At 47.5% G+C, this 18,456-nt stretch overlaps 8 protein-coding genes across 10 annotated transcripts; 5 read left to right on the top strand and 3 right to left on the bottom strand.

The window, feature by feature from the left end:
* Positions 1–1,105: 1,105 nt before the first annotated feature.
* Positions 1,106–2,477, top strand: LOC108033856 (replication termination factor 2). Its single transcript, XM_017108491.3, has 3 exons — positions 1,106–1,266; positions 1,331–1,465; positions 1,528–2,477. Exons 2-3 carry the CDS (start codon positions 1,397–1,399, stop codon positions 2,356–2,358), a joined length of 900 nt encoding a protein of 299 aa, XP_016963980.1. The 5' UTR covers positions 1,106–1,266; positions 1,331–1,396; the 3' UTR covers positions 2,359–2,477.
* LOC108033857 (uncharacterized) lies at positions 2,399–3,616 on the top strand. Its single transcript, XM_017108492.3, has 3 exons — positions 2,399–2,544; positions 2,599–2,790; positions 2,855–3,616. Exons 1-3 carry the CDS (start codon positions 2,461–2,463, stop codon positions 3,422–3,424), a joined length of 846 nt encoding a protein of 281 aa, XP_016963981.1. The 5' UTR covers positions 2,399–2,460; the 3' UTR covers positions 3,425–3,616.
* Positions 3,558–4,540, bottom strand: LOC108033858 (ER membrane protein complex subunit 3). Its single transcript, XM_017108495.3, has 2 exons — positions 4,382–4,540; positions 3,558–4,314 (listed from the first exon to the last, which is right to left on the bottom strand). Exons 1-2 carry the CDS (start codon positions 4,528–4,530, stop codon positions 3,717–3,719), a joined length of 747 nt encoding a protein of 248 aa, XP_016963984.1. The 5' UTR covers positions 4,531–4,540; the 3' UTR covers positions 3,558–3,716.
* Positions 4,541–4,711: 171 nt separating this feature from the next.
* Positions 4,712–5,311, top strand: LOC108033859 (protein dpy-30 homolog). Its single transcript, XM_017108496.3, has one exon. The coding sequence runs from the start codon at positions 4,712–4,714 to the stop codon at positions 5,225–5,227; it is 516 nt and encodes a 171-aa protein (XP_016963985.1). The 3' UTR covers positions 5,228–5,311.
* LOC108033855 (nuclear pore complex protein Nup107) lies at positions 5,288–8,053 on the bottom strand. Its single transcript, XM_017108490.1, has 2 exons — positions 5,758–8,053; positions 5,288–5,700 (listed from the first exon to the last, which is right to left on the bottom strand). Exons 1-2 carry the CDS (start codon positions 7,928–7,930, stop codon positions 5,336–5,338), a joined length of 2,538 nt encoding a protein of 845 aa, XP_016963979.1. The 5' UTR covers positions 7,931–8,053; the 3' UTR covers positions 5,288–5,335.
* Positions 8,054–8,180: 127 nt separating this feature from the next.
* On the top strand, positions 8,181–9,686 carry LOC108034107 (mitochondrial magnesium exporter 1). The gene is made up of 4 exons (XM_017108884.3): positions 8,181–8,566; positions 8,640–9,072; positions 9,132–9,308; positions 9,365–9,686. Exons 1-4 carry the CDS (start codon positions 8,450–8,452, stop codon positions 9,535–9,537), a joined length of 900 nt encoding a protein of 299 aa, XP_016964373.1. The 5' UTR covers positions 8,181–8,449; the 3' UTR covers positions 9,538–9,686.
* Positions 9,687–10,221: 535 nt separating this feature from the next.
* On the bottom strand, positions 10,222–12,475 carry LOC108034108 (ras-related protein Rab-30). 2 transcript variants are annotated; one of them, XM_044094316.2, is made up of 2 exons: positions 12,151–12,475; positions 10,222–12,016 (listed from the first exon to the last, which is right to left on the bottom strand). In XM_044094316.2, exon 2 carries the CDS (start codon positions 11,936–11,938, stop codon positions 11,261–11,263), a length of 678 nt encoding a protein of 225 aa, XP_043950251.1. In that variant the 5' UTR covers positions 11,939–12,016; positions 12,151–12,475; the 3' UTR covers positions 10,222–11,260. The 2 variants fall into 2 exon arrangements, with proteins under 2 accessions (XP_043950251.1, XP_016964374.1); XM_017108885.3 differs by having other exon boundaries at positions 12,162–12,475.
* Positions 12,476–12,976: 501 nt separating this feature from the next.
* Positions 12,977–17,773, top strand: LOC108033943 (RNA-binding protein 39). Of its 2 annotated transcripts, XM_017108628.3 has the most exons (6): positions 12,977–13,123; positions 13,188–13,302; positions 15,646–15,788; positions 15,852–16,280; positions 16,352–16,892; positions 16,987–17,773. In XM_017108628.3, exons 2-6 carry the CDS (start codon positions 13,249–13,251, stop codon positions 17,623–17,625), a joined length of 1,806 nt encoding a protein of 601 aa, XP_016964117.1. In that variant the 5' UTR covers positions 12,977–13,123; positions 13,188–13,248; the 3' UTR covers positions 17,626–17,773. The 2 variants fall into 2 exon arrangements, with proteins under 2 accessions (XP_016964117.1, XP_050740978.1); XM_050885021.1 differs by having other exon boundaries at positions 12,996–13,302.
* The last annotated feature ends 683 nt before the right edge of the window (positions 17,774–18,456 follow it).

The following is an 18,456-nucleotide window of genomic DNA, read 5'->3' as shown; positions in this document are numbered from 1 at the left end:
AGAGCCCTTGACTGGCCAAGTTTTGACTTCAGATACGTAGCTTGCCACTCTAGAGGTTTCGTCACAAGAAATGGACCATTTAAACAATATAAATACATACATTGATTATAAGGAACATTAAAAGGTGGCTACCATTAAACTAATAATACGGTCACTATGTTACAGCAAACATTTTTTTAATACAATCCAAGCTAATTGTATAGCTAGGGTGTAGTTTTCTTCACAAAGAAATTTGAATAACAATTTTAAAATTAAAAAATATAGATGCCTATTTTGCGGGTTCAAAGCAAAATATTATACTATAACAGATTACAACTTAAGAAATAATTATTTTCTTTTATTTTATTAATAAGTTATAATTTTATGCGATTATCGATCCGCTCCTATGCGCGACCAGCTCAGATGCGGAGCCCCTGGAAAGCATGCTAAGCCCGGCGGGAGCAGATAACTCCGGCAAGAAAACCAAATGAAATTCAAAGAGCAGCGGGAGATGTTGGAAATTAAAAAGATGCCAGACAATAATAGTGCTTATTAGAGAAATCATAAAAAAAAACTATAAAAATCCATAGTTAAAAATATATACACATATTTATATAATATTTCTTAATTTAAAGTATGTTAAACTATTAACTTTATATTAACTTGTATTTTTTATATAATACAGCAACTTTTTTTTGTATGTTTCGAGTTGCGCATAACCTGTTAATGCGTTATACATAAGCATTGGCTTAAAACTCGAATGCCACCAAATGACTACCTTAGAAAATGTGAATTTTGTTTAACGATTTCGTGACTGTAAGCCTCTGTTTATATCGTAAAAACTCGAAAAATATTCGACTACGAATCGAGACCGTTCATACGAACTAAACAATACCTTTTTCGACAAAATTCATGGTAACATAAGTTTAATTTACGGTCTTTTCCTCAATGGCTGAAATTTCTTAGTAAAGGAATTCTAAAATGTCATGAACATAAACAAAACTGGAAACACAGTTTTTTACCTTTTCCTTTAAGAGTTATACCTTTAGCTTTAAATTAGACGTTAATCAACTTATATTTTAAATTATTTTTTCAAATTATCTATCTATATTACTATCGATGACAATGTACTCGATAAATACCCCTGTTATCGATACACCTGTGTGCTTCCATCTCTACGAAAAATATAAATAATAAAGAATTGTGAATAAAGCGTACTTTACACTGCATTTACATATAATTAACGCAAGAAAGAGTTTTTTTGTACAGAAATACTGCTTATTTTGAGTGAGTAGCTTACGAATGGCTAGAAAACCACGTATTGTCTTCACTTTTGAATTGCTAATTTCAGGAAGAAGCTGCCAAACAAACTACTCTTGAACATAAGCTTGGATATTCCCAAAATTTACGTATTATAATGGGTTGCGATGGTGGAACCATTCCCAGGCGTGATGAGTTGGTGCGCGTCAAGCAAAAGCCGGAGCAGGTAAGAGAATCCCATTCCAGCTCCTTCTGGCCAGACTAACTCCTATGTTTTCAACCCATCAGAAAGACAAGGATGCGGAGAGGGAGTTCCGCTGGCGCCACTGCGCCCTGACCCAGCAGAGCCTCCAGGAGCCGATCGCCATGTGCGGCATGGGCAGACTGTACTCCAAACAGAGCGTCATCGAGCGACTCCTGGAGAAGGAGCCAATGCCAGAGACGGCGGCGCACGTGAAGAGCATGAAGGACATCCGCCAACTCAATCCCACTCCCAATCCCGCCTTCACGGAGGAGGACAAGTCAGATGGCCTGCTAGACACACGACATGCCCCGTACATCTGCAAGCTGATTGGCCTGGAGATGTCCGGCAAGTTCCGGTTCGTGGCTCTTTGGAGCTGCGGCTGCGTGGTGTCCGAGCGGGCCTTGAAGCAGATTAAAGGAAGCGCGGCCAGCACTTGTCCGCTGTGCCAGGCTCCCTACAGCGTCGAGGACGTGGTGGTGCTCAATGGCAACGACGAGGACTTGGAGCTGATGCGTGTTAAGATGGAAATGCGTGCAGCCAAGCGCAAGTCCTCCAAGAAGGAAAAGAAAGCAACCAAGAAGGTAGAGGTTAAGGCTGAGCCCGAAGAGTCCCCGGAGCCAGTCGCCTCCACATCCAAGTCTGCAGCTGTGGAAAAGCCTACCACCAGCTCGAGAGTGAAGGCCGTGGGCCAGGTCAAGCGACTAGGTGCCGTGAATGCCATGCAGGATCCAGAAATGAAACGCCTTAAGAGCGACTTTAGCGTGGCCAAGGATCCGAAGGCCAGCGACGTCTACAAGTCGCTCTTCACCTCCCACAAGACCGAAAAGGACCAGGAGCGCGCCCACTGGGTCACCTACAATCCCTTCTACAATTAGTCTAGATATAGCTTAAGTTTGCTGTTTGTAATCAGTCACTTGGGGACTGACCGTAGCTTGATCTTATAAACCAGACACACAGTTCTAAAAATACAATCGACAATGTATCGTTCAGCCTATCAGAAAGGATTCCTCACCGTGCTCTACAGCGTGGGCAGCTCGCCCCTGAACAACTGGTCATCCTATGTGAGTATCAGAAGTATCATTACCTCTGGACCTGTACAATAATTCCTTGGACAGACAAAGAATGGGTACATCAAGCGCATCTACGATGAGGACATCAAGTCGCTGGTGCTCGAGATTATGGGCTCCAATGTGTCCACCACTTTCATACACTGCCCCAGCGAGTGCAAGGAGCAGCTGGGCATCAAGCTGCCCTTCCTGGTGCTCCTGATAAAGAACATGCACAAGTACTTTTGCTTTGAAGTCAAGGTTAGTTGAGGTGTTTTCCAAGGAGAGATCATGTTGAGCTTTAAATCCTGTACAAACTCCTAAGATTCAAGACGATCAGCGCTTCATGCGCCGCTTCCGGGTGTCCAATTTCCAGAGCAAGACCTCGGTGAAGCCCTTCTGTACGGCCATGCCGATGGGCATGTCCCCGGGCTGGAACCAGATCCAGTTCAACCTAGCCGACTTCACACGCCGTGCCTACGGTTCCAACTACCTGGAGACGGTGTCCCTGCAGCTACATGCCAACATTCGCATCCGGCGCATCTACTTTGCAGACAAGCTCTACGGGGAGGCGGAGTTGCCCAACGATTATCGCCTGATGGGCAAGCCCAAGGACCTCAAGAAGCCGGAGAAACAGTTCAAGGTGCAGGCCACCGCCCGTCCGCCGTCTCCCTTGAACACGGGGCGCGGGGAGAAGGGTGCTGCGAAGGCCGTTGAGCAGGAAGGTCCCCCCACAGATGCTCCCAGTGAGCCGGAACCCGTGCTGCAGAAGTCTCCTTCGCCGCCTGTTCTCCAGAAGGCTCCCTCGCCACCAGTTTCCGCTCCTCCGGAGCCCGCCGCCGCTCCGGAGGAACCAGCTCCTCAAACAGAGGCCACCGAAGAGGCCTACTACTAAGTTACCTTTCCTGTTCATTCTTACTTTTCATTCAGTTGACACGCGACTGGGAGTGGGACTACATCTTTAAAATTGCCAGTCACAGACCAGTTTTGGAACATCCTTACCCAAATTGTTAACTTTCTTTCTCGGATTTGGGGTTGTACTTGATTTTAAACAGTTTTAATATAAGCACTTGTTATGGACGCACAACTCGCTTTGTTTCAACCCAGGACTCTAAACAAAATCGGCTTTGTTACTTTATGAATTTGCTAAAATATCTTAATTAGGTTAAGCCCGAAGGCCTCGTCACTCAGGGACTCTTGTCCGCGGCAGCGCTGGCAATGGTCAGCATGTCGGCGTCGATGTTCTTGAGGGCGTTGTGGTACTCCGTGATCTCCAGCGCCTCCCACTCGGCCTTGAAGGCCGCCTTCGGATCCTGGGGCATGGTCATAGCGGCGCCCGTCATGGCATCCGCCTGGGCCTGCGTCTGGTCGGCATGGTTGTTCTCGCCGAGGACCAGAGTGTAAATGGAGCGCAGACCGAACACGTTGAGGAAGTACCAGGAGGCCGAGGAGACCCAGGCGGCGTCCAGGGAGGCTAGCTCCACGCCCCGCTGCAGCATGGGCTTGAAGCGCAGGGTCAGAGGGAAGGGCACCTTGGTGGTGACGAAGCCCGAGAACATCCAGTTGATCCATCCGCCAATCACGACCATGGGCAGCACGTTGATGAAGTTGCCCTTGACCATGTCGGTCAGCATGGCGGATGAGTTCTGGGCAACGGGCGGCCGCTTCTGGGTCTTGAAGTAGCCGGTCTCCTCGTTGTTGAAGAAGTTCTTCCGCATGGAGAAGCTCTGGGCGCTCAGATACTTGCCGTTCTCGCGTAGCAGACGCGCCCGGATCATCGCCTGGCTGTGGATGGGATGGCATTGTTATGTGTTACCAAGGAAAGCTCCTCCAGCGCCCTTTGCTCCCTCACCTGTCCTGGATCTGGGTGATCTCGGCCTTCTTCTGCGTGGAAATCAGTATGGAAACGTAGTGGCGCACAATGCCCACCAGGAAGGTGATCAGCACGATGGGCAGGAACACCCACACGCGGATGTCCGGATCAATCAGCAGCTCCGTCATGTTTTAATTGATCTGTGCGATTTTCCTAGGTTTTCTAATTTTCACCCAATTGGATCAATTGGGGATGACAGTCGATAATTTTCTCGATAGCGGAGGTCTCTTTTCCTATCGAGTCACGTTCGTGACAAAGTAGCAGGGAAAAATCACGGCCACCGCATACATCGGGGCTTATCGATTTCCGATGCACACTTGGCAACCCTGCGAGCCCAATGTAAATTTTGATCGAATTGAATTGGTTTGGAGTGCTCCCAAGACGCCAGCTGAAAACCCGAGATTTGCTAAACCCCGGATAGATATTGACATGGAGGCCAAGACCGATGCTCCCATCTCCCCGGCGCCCACACCGAATCCGCCTGCAGATTCAGCCAAGGAGCAGAACAGCAGCAACAACGCACAGAACAACTCGACCGCCGCTCCGGGAGCAGCTGCGTCCGGAGCCACCGCCGTGGGCCAATCTACGAATCCAGTGGCCCAGCAGCAGCAGCAGACGGCGGCCAAGAAGCCCAGTGGCGAGACCAGCTCCATGCCCACGCGACAGTACCTCGACCAGACGGTGGCGCCGGTTCTGCTCCACGGACTGCAGGCCCTTGCCCGCGAACGGCCCACGGACCCCATCCAGTTCCTGGCCTCCTACCTGCTGAAGCACAGCAACGGGTGCGACGAGAACAACGCGGCTGCGGTGGACAACAACTCCTAAGCCCCAACTCCTCCCATTTTTTCCGCTCGTTAGTTGTGTAAGTGAACAGTGCATAAATAATAAACGTTTAAAGTTAGAATGTAATCGCAAATGACACAAGTTATACTGCTAGACTGTTATGGGGTAGCCCCAGGGATCCAGTTTTGAGTTGAGCAGCTCCAGCGAGGCGTCCGCGATCTTGGCCAGCAGCTCGGCTAGCTTGTGCTTCGTGTACACCTTGTAGAGCTGCCGGCCTTCGCCGGAGATCTCATCCGCCAGGCGCACGCAGCCCGCAAAGTCGCCCGACTTGAACATGACGTCGTTCAGGAGCAGGGCGATTTCCGGTATGCAGATGGAGCGCAGCTTCTCCATCTGCAGCAGGCGGTGCTCCCAGTTCAGCTGCACGGCGTTCTCGGGCTGCTTGGCGATGAACGGATCCACCAGCCATCCCTTGTCCGGGAACATCAGCACATTGTACAGGGTTTCGATGGTTTCTTAAAGGAAAACAGTGTTAGGGATCAAAGTCTCTGTATCTAAGGGTTTGTCCTTACGTTTGGCCTGCTCCTTGACCTTGTGCTCCCAGCGCAGGACTTCCGACCGGTAAGCCTGCTCTTTGCGCTCACTAGCCATGCGCTCCGTGAAGTTGTCTTGAGCGGAGGCAGAGTGTCCAGCCTGCGGCTTCTTTGGCTTGTTCTGCTGCAGGCGGTTCCACTCCACAAAGCTATCCACGCCAGAGAGGTACACCTTGTAGCAGAGGTACTCCTTCACGCAGCACTCCTCGCGCGGCGGAATGTGGTCCACCGAGCTGTACAAGTTTACGATCTGCTGCACTATGTCGCCGGGCACCATGCGGAAGGTCTGGCGCACGCACTCCATCTTGTTGCAGGCCAGGTAGGTGCGCATCATGGCGTTGGCCTGCCACAGCAGCTCACCGCGCTGCTCCGGCAAATGAAGGAGCCACTCAAGGGCTGAGATTTTGCGCTGATCGGGCACGGAGATCTCGCCCGAGTGCGGCTCACCGAACTCCCCAGGAGCGTGGTGGACGAGTCGAATGTTCTCCACGGTGAGACGTGTAATTTGCTCCACGTCCAGGCCTGCGTCCAGGGCGGCATCCAGAGCTAATTCCCGCTGGCGCTTCTGCTCCACCTGCTCCAGGAAACGCGAGTACAGCTTGACCTGCAGTGGATTCGAGAGAGCTGCTGCATAGTAGGCTATCAGTTGGGGCTCGCCCCTCGCAATCAAGGCCTCCACATAGGCGGCAATGATCTTCTCCGCCTGTCGCTCCTTCTCTACACGTCCGATTTGGCGCAGGAAGAGCACAATGTGGGCCATGAAGCGCAGTTGGTGGGGTGACAATTGACCGGCATCTTTCTCAACCCAGCACGCCATGTGCTGGAGCAGCTCTCCGCAGGTATCCAAAATTAAATGGCGTTGGATAATGCCCAGTTGACCCTGCGCAAAGTCTCGCACAGAGGCATCCTTGGCAACGTTTAGCTCGTCGAAGATCTGCTCCATGGTCATCTTGCCGTTCCAGTAGTCGTCGGGCATCGGTTGGTAGCGCTTCAGGCAGCAACCGCGTATCTCCGACTCCACACGGATGTCAATCTGGACCTTTAGGTGGGCCCACAGCAAATCATGCCAGTTACTGCACAGGAGGGTCTTCAGTGAGCCCAGGTGGCCGGAAAAGACACCTGCCGTTGCCCGGCTGTACTCGTCGTAGTTCTTGGAATCGGCCAGCATCCAGGCGCAGCGCTTCCAGATGTCCCTCCTGGGGTTGCCCTCGATGGGCAGCTTTTCATGGACTACAGAGACATTCTGCTCGAAATTAGGATCCTCGTGAAGGCGCCAGCCTTCGAGGATGGCCGCCCGCCAGGTCTGGCCGTAGTGCTTGCACAGCTTCAGGCCCTCGTCGACGCGACCCGAGCGAATGGCCGCAAAGATGGCGCGGGAAAGACGCAGATTGTCCTCCTCGTCGAGGGCGTGCAGCGGACGCTTTTCGCGGACGGGTGCATCCGGATCCAGGCGCGTGACAATTTCGTGGCCCTTGCCAAAGGCAGCGCCCTGCAGGTTCTCTAGCTGGAAGAGCGTGTTCTCCCAGGCCATCATGCGGTCGTGGCAGTGCAGCGGGTTCTGCTGGTCCTTCGGTTCGTAGCAGGCCTCCAGCCAGTCTACGACCAGCTGGTACTCTCGCAGCGTGGCGTTGATGGTGTACAGCTGCTGGATGACCTCCTTCTCGCTCCCGCCCAAAGTGGGACCGTCATGCATCTCATCATCCGCCTGGGTATCGGACTGTAATAGGATGCGGTCGTAGAAGAGGGCGTGCAACAGTCGCCACGTGTAGATCTCCTGGCGCAGCCAAGCGAGGATGGCCTCGCGCTGCCTGGCGCCCTGTGCCCCACCCACACCACGCTCGATCTCCAGCTCCAGCTGCTCCACGACACCGCGGCAGACATGGGTCAGCGACTGGATCACCTCAAACGCCTCTTGTCCGCCGCCCTGCGCCTGCAGCACGTCGAAGAACTGCGGGAATAGCACGTCCACGCGGCTCTTACCGCGATCCAGATCGTCGCCGACGTCCTCGACGAGCGCTCGATCCTCCAGAGCCGCGTTGCTCTGCTCGAGGAGGAGCAGCGAGTGGGACAGGTTCTGCGGCCCAATGGAGCCGTTCAGGGTGGTGCGCAGCAGGCCACTGCGGTTGCTCATCGGGAACGGGCTATCGGCCATTCCTGCTGCTGCTCTCTGCGGTTCCCGGCTATCTGCAACCTGGCATTAAAAATAATTAAAACAAAACAGAAATTCACGCGGTATCCGCTAAAAATGCCGGGACGTTAGTGTGACCAAGGTATAATCAGCCTTCTCACGGCTCAAGGAAAAATACTTTTTTTTATAGCAATGATACTAAAATACCAAAAAAATGTCAAGATGCTACATTCAGCTCTGGCGATTAAACACGATATTATCGATAACTCTATACTAACTCGATGTTACCGTAACAGCTGTTGCTGCTGTAAGTTTGGGAAGGCCGATGAAATATTTGAAATAGATAAGGGCATCGTTTGATCATGGAAGTTGTATTCTCGCGCTATTTGGAAGCACACAGTATTATCAAAGGTCATCAACCGAGCGGTCAGCCAACAGGCCATCGATAGCGCCGCCCTAAAAGCCAGCATTTGCAAACACGTGCGTTCCTGCGGAGGCTGACGGAATTCCCACAGTGTTTACGTAAACCTTTGAAACCCCGCCATGGAGGAGGTGGAGATCGCGCCGGGAGATAAATCCAACCCCGTAAAGTCCTTCATAGCAGGGGGAGTGGGTGGTATGTGCAATGTCCTTGTCGGCTATCCCTTGGACACAATAAAGGTGAGCATTAAAAAATAGGTTCTAGTCTGACCTTGGAATCATGTAATATATGTACGTTCCCTGCTTTCACCAGGTTCGCCTTCAAACCATGCCCACTCCCCACCCCGGACAACCACCGCGCTACAAGGGAGTAATGGACTGTACCGCCAGAATCTTTCGGCAAGAGGGTTTCCGCGGATTCTACAGAGGAATTTCGGCTCCCCTGTTGGGGGTGACTCCCATCTACGCCGTGGACTTTGCCGTGTATGCGGCGGGCAAAAGATTGTTCCAAACTGACGACCACATCAAGCTCACCTACCCGCAGATCTTCGTCGCGGGCGCCTTGGCCGGAGTTTGTTCCGCCCTCGTCACTGTGCCCAGCGATCGCATAAAGGTCCTGCTTCAAACACAAACCGTGTCCAGTGGCCCACTAGTCTATAATGGCACCATGGACACGGCTGCCAAGCTTTATAGGCAGGGTGGCATCAGAAGCCTATTCAAGGGAACCTGTGCCTGCATTCTGAGAGGTTGGTTACTAACTATTTCAAGCCAGTTGTTATGGTAACGTGTAATTTATATCCCACAGACTCGCCCACCGGTTTTTATTTTGTAACCTATGAGTTCCTGCAGGAATTGGCCAGAAAGAAGTCCAAGACTGGACAGATCAGCACCACATCAACGATTCTGTCCGGCGGAACTGCCGGTATAGTGTTTTGGACTTTGGCCGTGCCCTTCGATGTACTGAAAAGCCGTCTACAGTCAGGTGAGACATTCACCATCTGTTCTGCGTGCAATTATTTATAAATGCCTTAATTGCAGCGCCTGAAGGCACTTACAAGCATGGCATTCGAAGCGTTTTTAGAGACCTTATGGCCACAGAAGGGCCCAGAGCTCTTTTCCGCGGAATTCTCCCAGTTCTACTACGTGCCTTTCCCTCTACAGCCGCAGTTTTCTTCGGCGTCGAGCTGACCAATGATTTGTTGAAGGCTTAGTCTCAGTAGTCCTAAGGATTTGTATTTCAGAGAGGCTGTTTATTATATCAAATATTGTTATAAAAGTGATTAACTTTATTTTAATTGAGCACGAACGCGAAATAGTTTGGAATAAATAAAAAAAAAAACAAGAAAGGAAAAAAAATCCCTTAACTGCAGCACATGAGGGCACCTACAAGCCCGAAGTTCGAAGCGTTTTCAAAGTTCTGCGGATTGGTCCCAATTCTACTATTGCCTTTCCGACCACAGCCGCAATTTTCGTCGCCGTGAAGCTAGCAAAGGGGTTGTTAAAAGCTTACAAATTCTTAGAATGATTCATTTAGTTCCAAACTTCCCTTCCAAACTTGTAATCACAATTTATAGCTTAACTCAAGATTTATAAACTATATAGTTCAAAGTGAAAAAGAGAAATGAATGCCCCGATCAAGTTTTTAAATAAAACTTCTGGAAGGTAAACAAAGCAACAAGGAATTTATCAAATATCTAAGCAACTTTGATATCTAACCCTATATTTTATTAAAAACACAATTCTTAATTCTTTCCTTGTTAATATGTTGTTAATTCTTATACGGACATATATTTCAAATATATTATATTCGAGCACAAAACAGCATATTAGAAAGAGGTCTTCTTATGTGTCATATCTGCATAGAATACCCTTCTAAATTAATTTCAAACACTTGCTTTTTAGTTTATTTCTTTTATTCAGTTTTCTGGTCTATCCATACAGTTACTACTTCTTAATTTTTGGAATGTCATGAAATTACCTTAAACACTAGTACGAGTACCTTTTAAAAATTGCGTTAAAAATGATTGCACATTAATCATAAAAATATTTAAACATAATTGCAAATAAATACGCATAAATTGTAAATGTATACAAAAATTTCAATGCATGATATATGCAATACTTCTTAGGAAACAATCAAAATAAACAGAATTCTGTGCATTATTGATATCATAAATTCCTCGCAGCATTTGGCTGCGATTGTGATGCTCACGTGGTAAACGATCCAAAATTGGATCAATACGGTAACATAATACGAATCAATAAAATTAGGCGCTTATAACACAAATATTTAGCATCCTTAGTCATTGACAGCTAGTTTTGGAGTAGTTATTAATCGTGATAATTGGGGCACTAAACATTTGGGGGTAGCTAAAAAGAATTCTAGGACGATCAGTAAATTGTAAGCATTATCATAGTTTGGCTTTATAAATAATAGGAAAATAATTAAAGTTGAAGGAGCTTGTGGTTTAAATTAAAAAAAAAAAACAATACATTGAAAAGGATTAACAGAATATCACGGTAAGTGTTTAACTATTTATAGATTAGCTGCTCGGTTTCCAGTTCTGTTTGCCATTATAAGTGTATCCTAACCGTGTTTCTTGGTTAACTTATATAATTTGGTCTATTTGTTATTATTGTAGTTTAGTCAAATCTAAAAATAGTTTTAAATACTTTTCCTGTAAAGTTATCGAAAGTAAAGATATTTATCAAGTTAAAGTTATAAATCATCCACGATTAGACGCTCCACGCAGAACTGCAGCTTCGTATTCGCCTTAGGAGTAGATGCTAATAGTGATAATCGGTAAACAAGGTCGTATAACAAATGAAGAGATGTTAGAATAGGGGAGCTTGATGGTAAAAATCATTGAAATATCACGATTAGTCCTTAACTATTTATAGAGTAGCTGCTCAGTGTCCAGTTCAGTTTGCAGCTCAGCCCACTTGACTAGAGTTGGTGCTGCCGCCGCCGCTGGAGTGCCCGCCGCAGCAATTGCTCTGCGCTGCCTTGGCGCTGAAGGTCCCCAGCCCAATGGAGCTGCCCTCCGACTGGCGCTGGGCGGCCGCCGCCGCAGCCGAACTACTGCCATCCTTGCTCCTGGCCTGTCCAATCAGCTCGGCGGCTATCTCGTAGAACAGCCGCTCCACATTCTCCGCCTCCTTGGCGGACGTCTCCAGGAAGTACATGTCGTGCTGTTTGGCGAACTCCTCGCCAATCTGCGTGGGTATCTCGCGGTCATCGCGGTCCGTCTTGTTCCCCACCAGAATCTTGAGCACCTTGGAGTTGGCATACTCCTGGATCTCGCGCAGCCAATCGGGCAGGCAGTCGAACGTGGGTTGGCAGCTGATGTCGTAGACCAGGATCAGAGCGTGGGCCGATCGATAGTAGCTCTGCGTGATGGAGCGAAAGCGCTCCTGGCCAGCGGTGTCCCAGATCTGCAGCTTGATCTTCTCGCCCTCCACCTCCACCGTCTTGATCATGAAGTCCACGCCGATGGTGGCACCCTGGCCGGGTGGAAACAGCCCCTGGGTGAAGCGGCGCACCAGGCAGGTCTTTCCCACGCCCGCATTGCCCACCAGGACGATTTTGAACAGGAACTTGTAGTCCTCCATTGGGGCTAGTGCCGAAATGGGTTGGTTTTCTGGGAGTTTTGGGACACTGGGTGGTGTGCGTGTGTGTATGCGCGCGCTCTGCAAACGTAGACGAAAGTTAGTCGGAGTTTAGACACACCTAGTCAGCGACGCGTAACGATTATTTGGCTTGATGGGGTGGTGGTTCGCTTGGATCGGCTTACGCCATCCTCGGCGAAGACTACGCCTCTCACCTGTGGCTCACCTAGGGCTGCCTCTGGGGCTACCTGGTCAGCAAGTTGGGTGGTTCTAACGACTGTTGGCCTTGTTTTTTGGCTATTTGGCTAAATGCTGATGACTCAACAGCAACTGCAGGTGCTCGTTTCTAGCTCTACACTGCGAAGCGGCTGTAAATCCATTCAGAAGGGTTCCGCCAGGTTCACTGTATCCAGGGAATAGCAATCAACTGGTTGCACTTGCATGCTGGCGCATTAATTCGCCAGACTTCGACTTCTCCTTGCGTATGTTTACCAACAGAATTTTGCTGCTTTTCGATGTGATGGTATCTGTGCTGCCCAGTCAGCCGTTTCCCCGCCATATTCAGCTATGCAACAATCGGCGGGATTTCTGGCTTTTCAAAATTTGAAATCGACCTTTGTCGATAATAACTATTATTTATTTTCGATAATATGTTGTTTTATATGAGTGCTAGGCTTTAAGTTTCAGCATTAACTCCATCCATGAAAGAGATTTCATTTCTTTCCATAAAAAAAAGCTGAAGCGGATTTTAAAGGTTATGCAGAAATGGCCCATCTAAACAGGCCTTAGTAGCATATCGATAGCATTGGATAATAGATGGTATAGTGATATCGATTCCACTCTATCTATAAGTTACATATAGTTAACACTTATCACGGTTTAAATAATTATTTTTAATTAACAAAAAAGGTATATTTATTGATATTGAGATATATTTGCCGTACCGTTAACTTAAGGCTGACACTTGCGTTTTCTGGCATTTACGCGACAGCGGCGCAAAATATCGATATTCGATTTATTAGTTGAAAAAATATCACGAGTTGAATAGGTATTTTTTTCAAAAATTATCGATATATTGACATCGAAGCCGAAAACAAGCAGCCACGCTACAGAGGAAAAACTGGTGGAAAATTCACAAAAAATCCCAGAACTGTGCATTGATAAGCCCCAAAGTCGAGAGAGGAGTTCGTAAGTGGTTCTGCGAATTGCGCTGAGCGTCACCACCACATTTTGCTTTCCCCAAACGTGCCAGACGCCGAGCAGGGGACTTTTTTCACGGAGCACCCCGGGTAGAACCGCAGAAATTTTCGAAGATGGCCGAGGACTTTGATGTGGAGGCGATGCTCGAGGCGCCGTATCAGAAAAACGTAAGTTTCGACTGGCGCATATCAGGCGTTAGTCGTTTAAATTAAGTCCCACTGGTTTAAGTGCCAACCAAATGCGATTATTTTGCTGCGAAAACAAAATGAAAAACAGTTACTTCACATGTATGTTTATATACTTCTTCTCCCCACATAGACACCCACAGGCGCGCTGTGTACGTACGTGCATTCTGTGTTTGTATGTAAGTCGTCGTCTCGGGCACACACACACATACACACATGTGCACTCGATGCATACTGAGTGGTCTTAAATCGATTTTTAACCTAATTTTGTTGATAAATAAGAAACCGCCACACGAAACGGTGCACTGCGTGCTGATTTTCGTAATTTTTTTTTTATCTATAGACTTCATACATGACTGCCCGTGCATACAGAAAATAATTTCGCCAACGAGAATCTGTCTGTGTGTGGGTTTGTGTTGTTCACTTTCCGCTCGGCATTCGCAACAGTCGTGTCCAGTGCAGTGGGTACAGTGGGGTGCAAAATATTCGGCAGGGCTGCAAGGGCATCTGAAAGCGACGTAACAAGTGTCTGGAAAAAGTATACATTTAACTTAAACCAAGTCCTGGTCCTCTGGAGTTATCATACCTTTCGCAAAAATATCTTGCTTAACCCCATCGTATTGTTTATTAACTTTGACTTTGATCTTTTCGGACTGATCGAAACGGACTTTTAGCACTTACAATTGCTTCTCATTTTCTTATCTTATCTCTACGGGTCGTTTGAAGACCTTGACAATCATGTTTAGGATCTTTATAAGCCTAGATGAAATTACTCGTCTGTTATCATACGAAAATCTGTAAATATATGTCTGCTTTTATTTTGTTAAACAATTTTCTTAGTTCTTACCACAGTAGAGTGTGAACTTAAGATACTGCAGATAGTACCATGAACGATATTCAGAAATTACTTATATTTATTGTCCGATAAAGTTGAGTTTATCAAACACACTTGAACCCATCTTAGAAGTGTGATATTACATTACTAAAGTCACTCTCGCCCCAACCAATCTTGAGTTTCAAGCTCTTATTTCTCCCTATCTGCTGTCTCACTAAGAACAACCGAAAACTACCCACACACAATCACCATTAAAAAATTACAAACCGAACAAAAATGCTAGAATAATTCTTAAGGGTGAAATGTCTTTGCAGAGAATCGAATAAGCTCAATATTGTTGCTAGAGATTGTTTTGGTCATTCTAAACACAAAAAGCTGGAGACCATTTGGTAAGTTTTGAATGTGCCAGAAGCTGCGAAAAAAAACCAATTACAAAATTACAAAACAATTAAAAAAACCAAAACATATCTAGGCATTTTGTATTCAATATGATTTGTTTATGTTTGAGTTTTTTGAACACAATCCAATTGAAATTCGTTACCTTACTGCTCTATGTAACCAATGAAACTGAACGTGCACTAAATTTCAGATATACTCCTCCTAACTTGTCTGGGGCAGCAGGCAGCACTACTACTACTCTCACTCACAGTCAGACAAGAAAGAAAGAAAGTATCGCTCAAGTTACAAATTACAGATTTACCATAAACAGTAATCGAAAAAATAAGCAATAATGACCAACACAAAAGCCCAAAACGCTAAGCCAAAACCAAAACCAAATCTATTTGAACAAACAAAAAGTAATAAGCAATTCTTAAACTATAGCACTACAATCTTACTTATATAATGTCTATGTCCTATATATATATAGACGACGTCTTTTTGAGAACCAATCAACCAGTCCACTCCACTAGCCAGCGCTAAACATTCCCCCAAAACTGAACTGATTGAGAATGAGATTGAGCATGAGAAATTTGCCCATGTGGAGACAACATTTCTCGCCGTCGTGAACCATCTGTGTGTGTGCCATATATACGATATATTTACCAAAACTACGTATAAGAAATATCTATACCTATATTATCCTTATTACTACCTTGCTAAAAATTGGCAATGATCCCCAAATGATCATTGTTGACTTAAGCATTTCTACTTTATATACTTGCAGATGCCAAAAATTTAACTAATTTACTTTGATTTGCTTTCTCTTATTCAAAAAAAAAAAAATTTTCGAAACTGAAAAATAATATATCATAACAAACTCAAATGATATAATCGAAAATCAACCAACATCTCAACAACGACAACAACGTAACGAACTATCAACACCCGTTATGTGTTCCCACCCACCAAAACAAAAAAACTGAAACCGATCGACAAAAAATAATCCACTTATCTGTATCTACATTATTGCTTGCGCCCGACCCACCCCATCCTCCCTGTCCACTCCCACACCCAATCCACAAAACAAACAAAACAACCTATCTGTGTAGAATGTCAGTGCGGGCAGCGGTGGACGTGGTGGACGAAGGCGCAGCGGCAGCAGTCCCGGCGGCGGAGGCCACGACGATGACTACAACGAGAATGGACCACGGAACGGGGGAAGCTCACATAAGAAGCAAAGCAAGCGATCCCGGTAAGTGTTGCTAATTGTTTAAGGATCGCAATCCAACTCACACCGACTTTTTCCCTTTCGCAGTAGTAGAAGCGGCTCACGGGATGGCAAATCCCGGCGAGATCGCGGCAGTGAACGCAGCAGCCACAGGGACAAAGATAAGGAGCGCGACCGTCACCGCGAAGGAGGCGACCGGGATCGACACCGCAGAGAAGGCGGTGGTGATCGAGATCGGGAGCGGGACCGTGAACGCGAACGCGACAGGACTCGACGCAGTCGATCGCGGGATGAGCGTGGCGGAGGAGCAGATGATCGTCGCATCCGCCATGGTGGCGGCGATCGCGACAGGGATCGTCGTTCGCGTGATAGACGTGGCGGCAGCAGCAGCAAGCCCCTGCAGCAGGATCGATCCCGGGATAAACGTCGCCGCAGTCGCTCCCGCGATCAGCAGCGCAAACGGCTGAGCCCGATCCGTGAACGCAAGCGCAGTCATTCCCGCTCAAAAGACAGGAAGTGAGTTGCGATTTCTTTACATATTCAGTTCCATTTTTAACAAATAAACGTTTATTTTTTGCAAACTACAGCAGCCGCCATCGAGGTACCCGCTCGCCCCGTCGTCGCTCGCCATTGAATGGAGCGACCGACAGAACCCCGCCCACCGAGCTGAGCCCCGAGGAGCGGGACGCTCGCACCGTCTTCTGCATCCAGCTATCGCAGCGAGTGCGCGCACGCGATCTGGAGGAGTTCTTCTCCAGCGTGGGCAAGGTGCGCGACGTGCGCCTGATCACTTGCAACAAGACAAAGCGCTTCAAGGGAATCGCATACATCGAGTTCGAGGATCCAGAGTCCGTGGCCCTGGCCCTGGGCCTGTCTGGGCAGCGGCTGCTCGGCGTGCCCATCATGGTGCAGCACACGCAGGCTGAGAAGAATCGCCTCCAGAATGCGACGCCCGCATTCCAACCGAAGAGTCACACGGGTCCCATGCGCCTCTACGTGGGATCGCTGCACTTTAACATTACCGAAGACATGCTGAGGGGCATATTCGAGCCTTTTGGCAAGATCGATGCCATTCAATTGATCATGGACACGGAGACAGGCCGTTCCAAGGGATACGGATTTATAACGGTGGGTTTTTGGTTATTTTTAAACTGTTTGTTAATGCGTTTAATGGTTCAAAGTTGTATTTATACGTTATTAATGACATTTTTCTTTTCTGCAGTACCACAATGCTGACGATGCCAAAAAGGCTCTGGAACAACTGAACGGCTTCGAGCTGGCCGGCCGCCTAATGAAAGTGGGCAATGTGACGGAGCGTCTGGACATGAACACCACTTCGCTGGACACAGATGAGATGGATCGCACAGGCATCGATCTGGGCGCCACGGGTCGGCTACAGCTGATGTTTAAGCTGGCGGAGGGAGCCGGTCTGGCTGTGCCCCAGGCGGCGGCCAATGCGCTGTTGGCCACAGCTCCTCAACCGGCGCCGGTGCAGCAACAGGAGGCGGCTCCGTCGATAGCCACACAGTGCTTCGTATTGTCCAATATGTTTGATCCTCGCACGGAAACGAACCCCACTTGGGACGTGGAGATCCGAGATGATGTGTTGGAAGAGTGCGCCAAGCACGGCGGGGTGCTGCACATCCACGTGGACACCACCTCGCCAACGGGCACCGTCTATGTGAAGTGCCCGGGAACAACGACTGCTGTGCTGGCGGTGAACGCCCTGCACGGACGCTGGTTTGCCGGGCGTGTGATCACGGCGGCCTATGTGCCCGTGATCAACTACCACTCCATGTTTCCGGACTCCATCAACGCCGTCGATCTGGTGGCGATGACGCGCAAGAACACCGACGATTAAGCGGGATCTGCGGTCACAAATATTGTTAATAATCGTTATGATAACTAATTTTTGGTCAAAACATTTTCAATTTTTTTAAAAGACTTTCGACGCAAGCTGAAAATTAGGGGCACATATTAAAATACAATTAAATACATTTATAAATATATATGGATTGAACAATTACTTTAAAGTTTACACACTTTTCACACTTAAAATTGTGCTGTAGACCGCCTGAAATGCTGCAAGACCGAATAACTGATGGAATGTAACCTAGTTCTTAGAGCTTAATTTGTAAATTGCTAGTTTGACCGCCAAAAATGTAAGGACACCGACCGGCCTATCGATTTTTGGCTTGCTCGTAACTTGATTTTAAAACATTGGCTATTGTAAAACTCCCCAGATTTCAGCAAACCAGGCTAGTTTTACTAAACAAATATTTTGTAGAAAAACAACGCTAATCAAAAATAAAACAAAATCGAAAAAGTGTTGGGTTTCAAGCGGCGATAATGATTGGAGGGGCTGCGTGGTATCGCTTCCCTCCAATAGGTTTTCGGTGCAGCCCTGAAAAGCATCGATGTTTTTGATAGTGCTAGTATCGATATTTTTTGAAACACATTTCATATTCTAAAATAGTCAAACACGTTTTTTTTTATAAATATAAAAGATCGCAGTCAACATTAAAGGTACAAATTTACGTTCGTGGCCTAATACATATGTATATTCAGGTATTTATTGACAAAGTATAAAATTATGGTAAGCTTTGTTGGCCACTGTGTATATTATTATGAAATACAAAAGTTAAAGTACTGAACGATAGGAAAAACCTAATCTCATTTTAAGCGGCTTAGG

The sequence above is a fragment of the Drosophila biarmipes genome, chromosome 2L (genome assembly GCF_025231255.1).
Source record: "Drosophila biarmipes strain raj3 chromosome 2L, RU_DBia_V1.1, whole genome shotgun sequence".
In the NCBI taxonomy this organism is placed as follows: domain Eukaryota; kingdom Metazoa; phylum Arthropoda; class Insecta; order Diptera; family Drosophilidae; genus Drosophila; species Drosophila biarmipes.
Note: the sequence above shows the minus strand (reverse complement) of the source record. Positions and strands in the feature narration are given on the sequence as shown.